General features: G+C 39.0%; 1 protein-coding gene across 1 annotated transcript in view; it reads left to right on the top strand.

The window, feature by feature from the left end:
• gramd1c (GRAM domain containing 1c) overlaps nt 1-11,893 on the top strand; it is a 32,122-nt gene extending 20,229 nt beyond the window's left edge. Inside the window, exons 11-18 of the mRNA XM_042334087.1 lie at nt 718-836; nt 4,438-4,580; nt 5,034-5,137; nt 6,041-6,208; nt 7,195-7,273; nt 7,706-7,822; nt 8,948-9,056; nt 10,008-11,893. Of these exons, the coding sequence (XP_042190021.1) occupies nt 718-836; nt 4,438-4,580; nt 5,034-5,137; nt 6,041-6,208; nt 7,195-7,273; nt 7,706-7,822; nt 8,948-9,056; nt 10,008-10,079 (911 nt within the window). The 3' untranslated portion in view covers nt 10,080-11,893. The remainder of the gene's footprint in view (nt 1-717; nt 837-4,437; nt 4,581-5,033; nt 5,138-6,040; nt 6,209-7,194; nt 7,274-7,705; nt 7,823-8,947; nt 9,057-10,007) is intronic.
• The last annotated feature ends 984 nt before the right edge of the window (nt 11,894-12,877 follow it).

Genomic DNA, 12,877 nt, shown 5'->3' with positions numbered 1-12,877 from the left:
AATCATTCCCCTATTTTAAAATCTGTTTTCACAACTTTTTTGAATGTGGGCAAAGAAATTTGAAGTTCCATATGGTTTAAGCATGGGTGGTATGGAGGCGCTGAAGGCATGTATATCTATAAAATATTTAAAAGATGGTTCATCCATTAGGAGGTGTAGCATTTATTTGTATGTGGATCCTATTTCATTAATTATAAATCAAGAATTTATAAATTTGCAATGCCACCAAGGTCTGGGAGGTAGGATACTGGTCGAGCAAAGTGTTTTTACTTTCTAAGGGAAAACCACTGAAATGTACTTGAGATCAGCAGACTCACCTGAATTACTTTGAGAAGCATTAATATTGGTATAATTTGTTTTAGTTGTACATCTGACTACCTAATTAAACAAATGTCTGTGGAAACAACTACTAGAGCTCTCTTTGAAGCTCCCTTTCCATTCTCCATCTTATCTAGCTGAATCTAGCAAACTCCAACAGAAAGTCAGATGTCACTGCTAGTCCACAAATTTCACTTTAAAAATGTTCCCCATTGTGGAATGCGTGAAAGTAGTATTATAGCCGCTTTCCTTCAAGAAGAACAAGCTGTCCTGTCAATGGTCACATTTATAATTGGGAGTTTTAAGAAAATATGTAAAATTGCATAAACTCATAAATGATGATTGACTGATCACGTTTAAAGAGAATGCCATCTTATTCTGATTATTCTGTTTCTCTAGAGTTTGTCAGCAGTCCATGGGAGGAAGAACTCGATGGTAACCAGAAAAGGACGCTGAAATACAAAATAACCATAACAAATCCTCTGGCTGGAAAGTTTTCCACAGGAACTGAAACGCAGGTACTTACTTTAGATGTTGCACTTAGTAAAAGGAAGTACATAATATAAATGTATCAGCACGAATGGGACTCACCAGTTAAATTTTCTGTTCTTTATTGTGAGTGTCATAAGTATTATAAGTCCCTTACAAATGCTAAAATATAACAATAATCCTTGCATTTTATACAGCGCTTTTCACGTCTTCTAGGTGTCCCAAAGCGCTTCACAGAATATACTGTCAATTGAATTGACTCCATGACACCCACCGCCTGCTGCCTCGACCCCCTCCCCACCAACGTACTGGTCACCCAGCTCGCCCTCCTCTGCCCACTACTGGCTGACATCATCAACCAGTCCCTCTCCTCCGGATCAGTCCCTGCCTCCCTCAAAACTGCTGTCATCAGCCCCCTCCTGAAAAATCCCTCCCTAGTCCCTCAAACCCCAGCCACTACCGCCCTATTGCTAACCTACCTTTAACGTCTCAAAAGTTCTAGAATATGTTATTGCAAACCAACTTCGCGCACACCTCTCCTCCCACTCCCTCTTCGAACCCCTTCAGTCCGGTTTCCGCCCACAGTACAGAGACTCCACTTGTGAAAGTCACAGACGACATCCTCTCTATCTGTGACCAAGGCTCCCTCTGCCTCCTTGTCCTCCTGGACATCTCCGCCGCGTTCGACACAGTTGATCACGCCATCCTCCTCCACCGCCTTTCCTCCGTCATCTACCTCAGTGGGACCGCACTCGCCTGGTTCGAGTCCTACCTCACAAACTGCCGGCAGTACATCTGCACAAACGGCTTCTCCTCCCGCTCTCACCCAGTTACCTGTGGGGTACCCCCAAGGATCCATCCTTGGCCCCACTCCTCTTTCTGATCTACGTGCTCCCTCTTGGGGATCTCATCCACAGACATGGGGTAATAATAATAATAATCCTTGCACTTGATATAGCGCTTTTCACGTCTTCTAGACGTCCCAAAGCACTTCGCAGAATATACTGTAAAGTGAATTGACAGTATAGTTGTGGGCGAACGCGGCAGCCAATTGCGCACAGCAATGTCCCACAAACAGTCATAGATTGAAAATGACCAATTTATTATTGTTTTTTTTTTGGAGGGATTATTATTAGGCTCTGTGTGGAGTAAGGAAACTTGCCCAAGGTTTCGCCACTTCCACATGTATGCAGATGAAACCCAACTCTATTTTTCCACCTCTCTTTGCGACCCCCAGTCCCCTGATGTTCTGTCAGCCTGCCTGTCAGAGCGCAAACTTCCTTCAGCTGAACGTTGACAAGATGGAAGCCATACTCTTTGGCTCTCGTCAACGTCTAAAATCTCATGGCTCTCACCTCCTCCACCTACCGACCTCCTACTAAAACTCTCCGAACCCGTATGCAACCTGGGCATCAGGTTCGACCCCTAATTATCCTTCCTCCCCCACATCCGGTCCCTCACCAGCACGGCTTTCAACAACAACAACAAGATTGCATTTAATGAGTGCCTTTCATGTTGGGAGGACGTCCCAAGGCGCTTTCTTCCACCTCCGATGCATCGCCCATCTCCGCCAATACTTCTCCCCAAAAGCCGCTGAAACCCTGGTCCATGCTTTTGTCACCTCTCGGCTGGACTACTCTAACGCCCTCTTCGCCGGTCTCCCATCCACCACCATCCATAAAATCCAAATCATTAAAAACTCTGCCGCCCGCATTCTCACCCGCACGAAGCTCCGCTCCCCGATCACCCCAGTCCTTGCCAGACTGCACTGGCTGCCTATCCCAGAGAGGATTGATTTCAAGATCCTCACCCTTGTATTCAAGTCCCTGCACTCCTCTGCAAACCCCCCTACCTCTCTGACCTCTCTCCTCAAAACAGTACCCGTTGCCTTCGTTCCTCCGTGTCTGGCCTCCTCCTCGTCCCCCGAGTCCTCTGCTCCACCCTCGGCGGCCGTGCCTTCAGCCACTATGCCCCAAGGCTCTGGAACTGCCTTCCTCACTCCCTTCGCCTCGCTCCATCCTTTCCTATTTTCAGGTCTCTGCTGAAGACCTTTCTTTTCGACAGCGCATTTGGTCACCTTCCTCCCCCTCCCCCTGGCTCGGTCCCGGGATCCGTTACTGTAAAGCGCTCTGAGATGTCGTCTGGCGTGGAGGGCACTATATAAATCCAAGTTGTTGTTGACTGTATATTTGTGGGCAAAACACGGCAGCCAGTTGCGCACAGCAGTATTCCACAAACAGTCGTGAATTGAGTGACCAAATTATAATTTTTTTTGAGGACCAAGATGCTGTAACTCTAAGGTGTAATAATGAAAATACTTCTTAGCATTCTACAGTAATTACAAAGGAGAATATTGCAGCAAGTAGGAAGGGAGAATTTTTCAAACTGATATTGAACTGGAATAATTTTTGGGGGGAAATCAATAATTTCTCTCTCCCTCCTAACCACTGCAATTATGTTTAGAGCAACCTACTACTGCTGCTACTGGGACTGAGGGGACAAAGGGAAAATTAATCTTTTCAAGGTGGAAGATTAGTCGCAATAAAAGCAGCACCATGATCTACAAGGTTGACAGTAGGATGCAAGCCTGATGATGTGTTGTTCTGCCTGCCCAGAAGTTCTGAGGAACTACTATGAAGGGAATAAATATGATGAAATTGTAATACAATACAGGAAGTTCTGCTGTTTGGAACACATTGCTAAACTACAGCTTTGACCCTGTTTTTCATTGCCTTCCCGCAACCTCAACATTTACTCTGAACCCCTATAGGTTGTTATAAGTTGCATATTTTTTTCCCAAAGATTACTTGCAGATCTTGCTGAACCTGATTTGTGCTTTGGGTTGGTGATTTAGGAAGTAACACATTTCTTGCATCATTTCCGTGCCCACAATTAGCCAAAATACTGATGGAAAATAATTTTGCAATCATACACTCAGCACTGAATAAAATATAACTTTTGTGTGTTTGCGACAAAGCAAATAATGTTCGGTGTTTTTTTTGTTCAATAAGCAATCATCATTCTGGTTTGGTATGTGAATTTCAAGGAGGTTGTTGCAAGCTCATTTTACTGTACTGTTAAAATAAGCAATTTTAAAATGGATATATCCTCTAAATGTGAAATATATAGATGTCTCAATACAAGTACAATTTAGTTTTGTTTAAAAATGCAAAATACTTTCTCTTCATTTAAATAATTTTTAAAAATGTAACCTTTAGTATTCTAAAATAATACATCATAGAATTACTTATGAGGATCAAGGTTTTATTTCCTGTCTCTTCAACAATAACAGATTATTACTGCTTTTTGTTAATGAAGAGGATTAATTTGCTGCCAGCAATGAAAGTAAAACACCATGTATCTGAGAACTGAATGAGTCATCTAGGCGTTAATGTTCGTTATTGTCAAAAAGGATAGTGCTCCCAATTATTGGAAAATGTATTTTTAATTTCACTCCTCCCAAATTGCCCAATTGATCAAGTCCTAAAAGACTCCAATTCCAAGTTTGAGGAATATTATGCTGAAGTAAAGTTAAAGTTGTGTAAAAAGTAAGCAATGTTCATAATCATTGACAAAGTTATCAATTGATGCAAACAAACTTTTTATTGAGCCATTTTTGTGCTGTTGCAGATTTTGTATAAAAAGAGCCAGAAGGAGCATTACTATCTGATTGACTCAGAAATAATCACTCACGATGTACCTTACCACGACTACTTCTATACACTTAACAGATTCTGCATCATTCAGACATCCAAACGAAAATGCAGGCTAAGGTAGGGTTTAATTTATTAGCGTATAGAGTGTATTTTCTAAGCTATAGTACTTATCTTGGATCTACCAAAAAATAGTCTGTTCTGAATTATTATTTGTTTCATAGCCCAATTATAGTTTGTCCTGTCAGTCATGAGCATTGTCAGTGAAGTTCACCTTGAACTTTGAATTGTGTAGGACAAGAAATCCATTGCCATTTTCTTTAAAATCCAAACTTTTTCTAAAGTTAAACCGTTGGATGGAGGACTCTGGTTCTAAAGATGGTATACTTAATAGAATTGGCTATGTGAATTTTGCAAGTCTTTCTCTTTTGGTCTGGAGCATGGAGAATTGAATGCCCAGTACCGTTGTTAGCTGGACAGTACTGTAGCTACAGATGCCAAACTTGCAGTCGAATAACTTTGTAAATTTGTTTATTTTAAACTATTTTCACATAATTGATTTTGTCATTGCAGAGTTTCCAGTGATATTTGTTACAGAAAACAACCATGGGGTTTAGTGAAGATATTCATAGAAAAACATTCATGGAGCGGGCTAGAGGAATACTTCAAACACTTAGGTTTCTGTTGAATTTTATTACTTGGCATGCAAAAAGTAATCATATACATTAAGCATATATAGCTATTTTATGGAAGTTAGTGGAATCTAACATTCACTTTGTCAGTTTACTGATATCTAAAGTGCGAACCATGAATCGTGGTTTCCTCATTCTTGGCATCCTGTTCATACTGTAGGACTTTGTCTGGGCATCCAGTTGAATGCAACAATAACTTGCATTTATATTGCACCCTCACACAGGGTAGTGTCCCAGAATGGATGTGGGAAACAACTCCATGAAGAATGGTATCTGTTTTGAGACATTTATACAGCTACAAATATACAGTTATAGTAAATCTTGTGAAACTCTTTGAGATGTTTTGACGATGTGATAAGTTGCTATAATCAAATGCAAGGATTTTTTTATCGGTTCCATTATTCTTTTCCTTTCATGCATTATAAGAAGGCACATCAAGGGCGAAAAGCCTTCAGTTTATTTGTTGGTTTTGCCCTTCATGGATAAACTACTTCCAAAACTTTTTCTGCTCCAACCTTTGATCAAGGAAATTTTAAGAAGAAGTTGAAAAGGGTAACATGTTTCTGATGACTGATGTTTGAAATTAATGCTAAAGAGTTTCTTGTAGCTTCCAGATGATGGTCAAAGTCAGTTTTTTGGTCAGCTGATTGCCTGACACATTTGCAACCCATATGTAAGCATATGTGGAAATTTTCCTGTGTCTTTAATGGAAGGTACACTCTCTCCCAAGAAGGATGCTGCTTATCTAATTCCAGAGTGTATTAGATGCAGGTTGTGAAGAGCCAAGACTTGCCGACCCCCAGAGAACAGATAAAACCACATAGTTTACCATTGAGAGCACAGTCTGGCAAACTTCCTGCTGCTTGACCAGCTGTTTCATTTTTACAGAATCAAGTCTGTTGGTTGAAGAAATTCTACAGAACAAAATATCGTCAGAATTGGGTCAGGTTGGAATGGTGCGGAGGCGGAGGAGAGCATACAGCCGGAGTCAAGACCAGCTGGTCAAGCAGTTGTCTTCCAGGAATCTGAATGTAGATTCACGAGATGTTTATGCAGGTGAAATATTAGTTATGTTTAATGTACGATTGAAAGCATCTGGTTTCCATCAATATTTTTCAAAGATATGGTATTTTAATTAAATGGAATCTGTATTATAGCAAATGTGAAACCCACTGAAGAATTAGTTCTCATAGCTGTGAAATTGGCAAAAAAATCTATTTCATTACTATTACCACAACTGCTGTGAAAGGTTACGATTGCCCTATGCTTTAATTCTGCCTTACACTTGAACTTTGTTGTTCACAAGCCCTTGGTTTTGTATGATGTTAAATTACCACATATTTATTATCTTGGTAATTGATCTATCATACAATAACATTTACATATATATAGCATCTTTCATGTCAGGAGGATTTCCCAAATGTATTCACATTGCTGGATGGGCACTCAAACTGGGGGTGAGAGCCGAAGGGGATAAGGAGGGGAAAGATTTACAAAGAGTGTACAGCATGGAAACTGATAGCTGTAATCTGCCAACCCTGTTAATATCTGAGTAAATGCTGTACTCTTTCCATCGCTTCTCTATCATTATAATATGGAGACCAGAATTGGACACAATATTCTAAATAAGGTCTATTCAAGGTTTTGTACAGATACACAGTACTCCAAATGTGGAGTAATCAACGGTTTGTACAAATGATTGAAATGATAATTGAATATCTGGTCAAAGAGGTTGGTTTTGAGGCATTACCTGATAGGCGAGATAGCCAGCAAATCAGATGGACTCTAGGATGGACTTCCTGAGAGCAAGAGCAGAATGGCCAATGCTGGGACATTTTGGGTAGAAGAAATGAAGGAGGCTCGCTGAGCGAACGGAACGGTCGGGTTGGTAATGTTGCAGAGGTAAGCACGAGGCCAGACATTGGAGGGATTTAAATGTGAGAAAGAGTATCTATCCACTGGAGGATGGGGCTAAGATGAGTTGGAGGTGATAAGCTCATGAAGCATTAAATTTGCCACTAAATTTTGCATTTTTGTTGCAGGAAAATTAAATGATGTGGAAGATAAATCAATAATCTGGACCTGGAACCTTTCAAAATTTGTGCTGATCATGAGTATTATGTGAGTATATTTGAAAGGCTATTAAACTTTTTTCCGGGAACATCATAAGAGAAAATGAGTTGTGGTTTCAGAAAACGGTTTTCATTTCACAAGGTTTATGAAAACACTTGTGGATCAGGTTGTTCTGTTCAAAAAATCACAGGAGCAGCCCCAGGCAGCAGCCCTTTTAGGACATCTTTCGATAATCTAGATGCCAAATAATGGGAGCTAGATGTTAGAATGTATTCTTATATTTAAAAAAAATCCCATTTCCACTTAAAGTGTGAATATTTACATAATTGAGAGGACTCTGTTAATTTAATTCTAAGATAGACATAGAAGTACAGGATATCATATTTGTTATTTCAATTGTTTTATGAACGAATACAATATATTTTTGTATTGGAATTCTTTGGTTGTTATAAAGCTAATTATATCCTCTCTCATTTACAGTCTAGTTATTCTAGCTCTGTTGAATATAAGCCTCTTTTTTAAACTGTTGGTCATAGAAGATGTAGCTCAAAAAGCATACTTCTCAAACAGGACGAAAACTGAAAAACATAAAATAGGGTAAGTGGCTTTCAGAACTCTGGGTCAGAAACAGCAGGAATGATGCCTAATGTGCTTGTTGATTCATTCATAAGGTTCCTGGTGATCACGTGGAGCCGACGTTTAAACTAATGTTTTAAACACCCATAAAAACACTTTGATGTGCCTATCCCACATCCAGTCCCTGACCAGGACTGTCTTCCTCTGCCTTTGCATTTACTTATTTAATTCACTCCAGAAATTCTCATTTATGCTTTTGTCATGCTTTGGTAATGTATTACAAATGCTATTCTGAGGTCAGGGAATAGATGGCCGAAACCACAGTCAGAGAGGAAGGTCTTTGAAGGAGGTGAGGAACGGGTGAGGCGAAGGGATTCCAGAATGAGGTTTCAGAGGGTGGGGACAGAGGCCGAAGGCCCGACTGCCGATCCTCGCTATTAAACAGACTGTCGAGGAGTATTCATGTAATCACACTACATTATGGGGTAGAAATTCCACTTGTGCCTTGATTTGCTCTATTTAAGCATCATTTCATAGCAAAGAACTTACTGAATACTTCAAATTTAAAATTAAGCCTGTAAACTAATTTGCATGATATTCAGCAAAAGTCTAAATTAATGGCGCTCAACAGTATTGAGGGTGTGCTGCATTGTCGAAGGTACCGTCCTTCACATGAGACGATAAACCGAGGTTCCTGTTCAAGTGGACATTAAAGATCCCGTGGCACTATTCAAAAAGAGAATTGATTTCTTATGGTGTCCTGGCCAACAATCCCCCAAATAAAATCAGTCACTCACTTCATGGCTGTTTGTGGGACATTGCTGTGTGCAATTGTGCTGCCGTGTTTGCTCACAAGCACACAATCGCTCCAATTCATAGTAAATACTGTGAAGAGCTTTGAGATGTACTTTTGATGTGATACGGCACTATACCAAATGCAAGGATTATTATAATTATTTGCATCAGATTGAGGGTCCTTGTGTGTTTTGGTTTATGTCCATCACCTTTGGTGCAATGGTTTGAAACAGATCAAATAAACTCCTTTAATAAGTTTGTGTCATTGACAGTGTCGTTGTTTCCAGGTTAGAAGTTCTGAAAGCGTGTTTGGGATTTCACTGATAAGATCAAATTCTTCTTTTTAACCAGTTTGGACCCAGAGATAATGTCTCCCAAGGAAATAACAAAGCACAAGAATAAAGCAGATCTTCAAAGACTACAGGGAGTAATTAAGGATTCCATTTTACTTCTAGACCAGGTAGGGCAAACCAGCCCATAAGTTGCTACTTCCTTTTACCAAAGCTTTAATCATAATCGCTTTAAAATGCTCCTGATTATTTTTCTGACTTTTGTCATTTTTATTTAGAATGCCTACAAACCAAAAGCAATACGTTAAAGCATACTCAGTGAAGAAAATGATAAAGTGGCACATGTACATTCGTGCAGGAAAAGATATTGTATATCTGGATTTCACAATTGCAACCTATGCCTTCAAGTGCAGGCTCTAATTTTTGCAGCAGTAAGAATTCTTAATCTGATGATGCATAAGAATCTAGGTTATTGCATGTCATTTCAGCTTCAAAGGTTATATTTAGTACTCAGCTATTTACTTCAAGTATAAACCATACCCCAGTAATGTGCTAACTGCACTTTATTCACCAAATGCAGAAAAACTGCAGAGTATTGGATGTATTCAAAACATCAAGCAAAAATAGTACATGGATGCTGCATCATTTAACTCCTCAAAAAGAACTGAATAACTATGTCCTTGATTATTGTTGGTGAGTGTAGGGGAATGTACAAATTGAAATGAATAAATGGTTTGTATTATACATTTGCCCCCATGTTGAGAAAGATGCTTTATAGAGGTCCGTAATGTGGTTTTGTTTTTGCCACATGTGATAGAACCTCCTAACTAAGAAAAAGTGGTCAGCTTCTAGTGGAACTCAACACTGTATCTCAAATTTCCATATTACAACTGTTTTATTGTACTTATAATTTTATAATTTTGATTTTTAGAGTAAGTCTGGGAAAGAGAGAGTAAATTAAGTGACTATCCTACTTCTGTGGTTGTGAAACTACAAGTGTTATAAATTCTGAGTTTAGAAAGTAAGACATATGGCCTAAGTGTATTAGTCAATCGAGTGACAGTATATCCAATCAGAAGTTTCATCTATTGATGATTTGTCTTTGTCTTTCTCATTTACAGTTGAAAGGTTCACTCTCAAATATTCAGAAAAGTTTTGACCTACAAAACCAGACCATCAAAATCCCCACCTGATAGCAATTTATAAAATTGCTGGAGGACAAAGTGTGAAAACGGCCAAAAGTGAAAATGTTAGAAAGAAATGGGAGACAAATGTAAACTAAGTGAAGTATAAGTTAATTTCATTATTTTGCTCTACACTGCACCAAAAGTAAATTTAGCCCATTGACAATAATATCTTTCAATTTTAATCAAATCCATTGCTCTATTTGTAAATTTGGGGGCTTAAACTGTTATCTGATTGACTTTCCAAATGAGAAAATGTGGCAGCATAACTTAAACATGCAAACTAAAAAATCTTATAATATTAATTAATATGAGTTTTTTTCATAAACTGTTTTGATTTCTTACCACTTGCGAGTTCCACGATTTCTTATAGTTTGTACAGTATTTAGACCTCTGTTGCCAATGTGATCTCAGTGCCAGTTCATTGAAACAATTTACTTCGCATAAAAATTGACTTGTCATTTAAAGAGTAAACTTATTTCCTCTTTGTACAAAGCTGGATTTCATGACATCAAAACTTGCATTGATCTGGCCAAGAATGTTATTGAAATATATAGGGATAAATTGGAACTTTAAAAAACATTTTGCTTAAAATTTATGACTTTTTTTCCCCACATATGTGGCTAATTCTATGCGTTTTAACATTAACTTCCAAATTTATTTTGTAAATAATACAAGTTTATGGATTGATATGAATATAGCCCCAGCATTCTGACCTTGTTTACATTTTATAATATACAATGATTCTATTGTTTTTTAAATTTATTTTGATGATTTATATTTGCAAACTGAATTCTTATCCGTTGGGCGCTTAATTTTACCAACAAGTGAACATTTTCCCCTGAATGTTTTCTGAGGTCAAGGAAGTAACGTTAGTCACAGTTGAGGGATACAACAATAAATCAGACTCCAAAGTGGCTATTGATTGCGTAGCTGACATCAGTTTTGTAAACTAAGAAGCCAAACAGTTACAGCAGTTTTATTGTATAAGGGACCTTTTTGCTTTGTTTTGTTTTTGAAATGGTACACCTAATTTTTCTGTTTTTTAAAAAAAAATTGATTCTTTGACCGTATTTTCGATCATCTCTTCGACGTTACTTTACGATGTTTTTTGGTTATCCACTGACATCCCTCATCAATCTGTTTTATCTACTGATCTCTGGTCAAAGTCAAGAGTAAAAACTGTTTTTTACAGCTCTGATAATCACATTTGTTGCTTAATCTAATGGGTATAAACAATTGTAGATGATTCATTAGTGCCTGAAATAAGATCCATACCTTTATGTAAATATGCTTATAAATGAACTAAATATAATAATACGCAGTTAGTTTTGAACTTATCATTTAGTTGAGTTTCTCCAAGATCAGTTCTCAGTGAATCAGAAGTGTCTGGCCCAATTAAACTCCAGTAAAATATGTCAGAGTAGAAGCCTGGTAATGGAGAGAGCAGCATCCACACAGTGCATAAAAGAACAAGATGTAAAAACAAATATTTTAAAATTGCACCCTTTTCTCCCCACCCCACCACCACCCTTTGTCTGTAGACTTTGGCTAAACTTTAAACAAAAATTTGAACTGATCACCTTTGCAAGTTGGGATTTTCCACGTGAGCTGTGGTTTACACTTTTAAAATAAAACTTAAAATGTTTTCCTTGAACTAGTAAGCTTATGGAAGGACTATGAATATGCATGCGGTTTAGATGTGAAAACTGAATATATATTTAAAATATAAAACTGAATATCTTGCTTTGAAGTGCAATATGTATATTAATGAGATCATCTAGTGGAAACAATTTCTGAATAAAATTGTTACTAAATATAAAGTCCTAAATACTGGTTTCCTTGTGATTGGCAGCACTAATGACACAGTTGACTATTCTCGTACTGTAGTCTTGGGTTTATCATATGGTTTGTTTATCATCATATCACACTAATCTATGAAATCGATCACTGGCTCCCTCGACCCCATTCTTTTCTCTCCCTTTATCTCCCAGCTCCACCTCATTGCCCCTCTACTCACAGACATCATAAACTTCTGTGTCCACTTGCACTTCCACTTCCCACCCCATTTACAAACAGCTGTCATCACTCCTAACCTTAAAAAAACCTCCCTGGACCCATTCCTGCTCTCAAACTACTGCCCCATCTCCAATCTCCCTTTCCTTTCCAAGGTCCTGGAACAATTTGTTGTTTCGCTCTCCTGTCACCCCTCCAATTGGGTTTCTGTGCCACCCACAGCACAGAAACAGCTTTGGTCAAAGTCGCAAATGATATTTTGTCCATCCGCGACCAGGGTTGCCTCTGCCTCCTCGTCCTCCTTCACCTTTCTGCTGCCTCCGATACCGTTGGCCCCTCAATCCTCCTCCACTTCCTCCTTTCACCTCAACCTATGTGTCTCTGTCCTTGAATGGTTCAGATCCTACTTCTCATACTGTCTTCATCTCCACAAACAACTTCTCCTCTAGCCAGTGCAACATTTCTCAGGGCTCTGTCCTGATCCCTTCCTCTTCAATATCTATATGCTCCCTCTTGGTGACATCATCTGCAGACATGGGGTCAACTTCCACATGTATACAGATGACACCAACTATCTCTCTGCCTCCACCTCAACTCTAGGACCACTGCTGTCCTGACAGATTGTCGGACATCAGGTCCTGGATGAGACTGAACTTTCCACAGTTGAATGTCAAGACCGAGGCCCTCCTGTCCTGATCACCATGGTGACAGCATCACCATCCAAGGATGCACACTCCACCTCACTGAGCCAGTCCGAACCTTGGCATCCTGTTTGACCCTCAACTGTCCTT

Source organism: Callorhinchus milii, unplaced genomic scaffold, assembly GCF_018977255.1.
Source record: "Callorhinchus milii isolate IMCB2004 unplaced genomic scaffold, IMCB_Cmil_1.0 Scaffold4, whole genome shotgun sequence".
NCBI classification, from domain to species: domain Eukaryota; kingdom Metazoa; phylum Chordata; class Chondrichthyes; order Chimaeriformes; family Callorhinchidae; genus Callorhinchus; species Callorhinchus milii.
The sequence above is the reverse complement of the archived record's forward strand: the minus strand, read 5'-3'. Positions and strand labels throughout refer to the sequence as shown.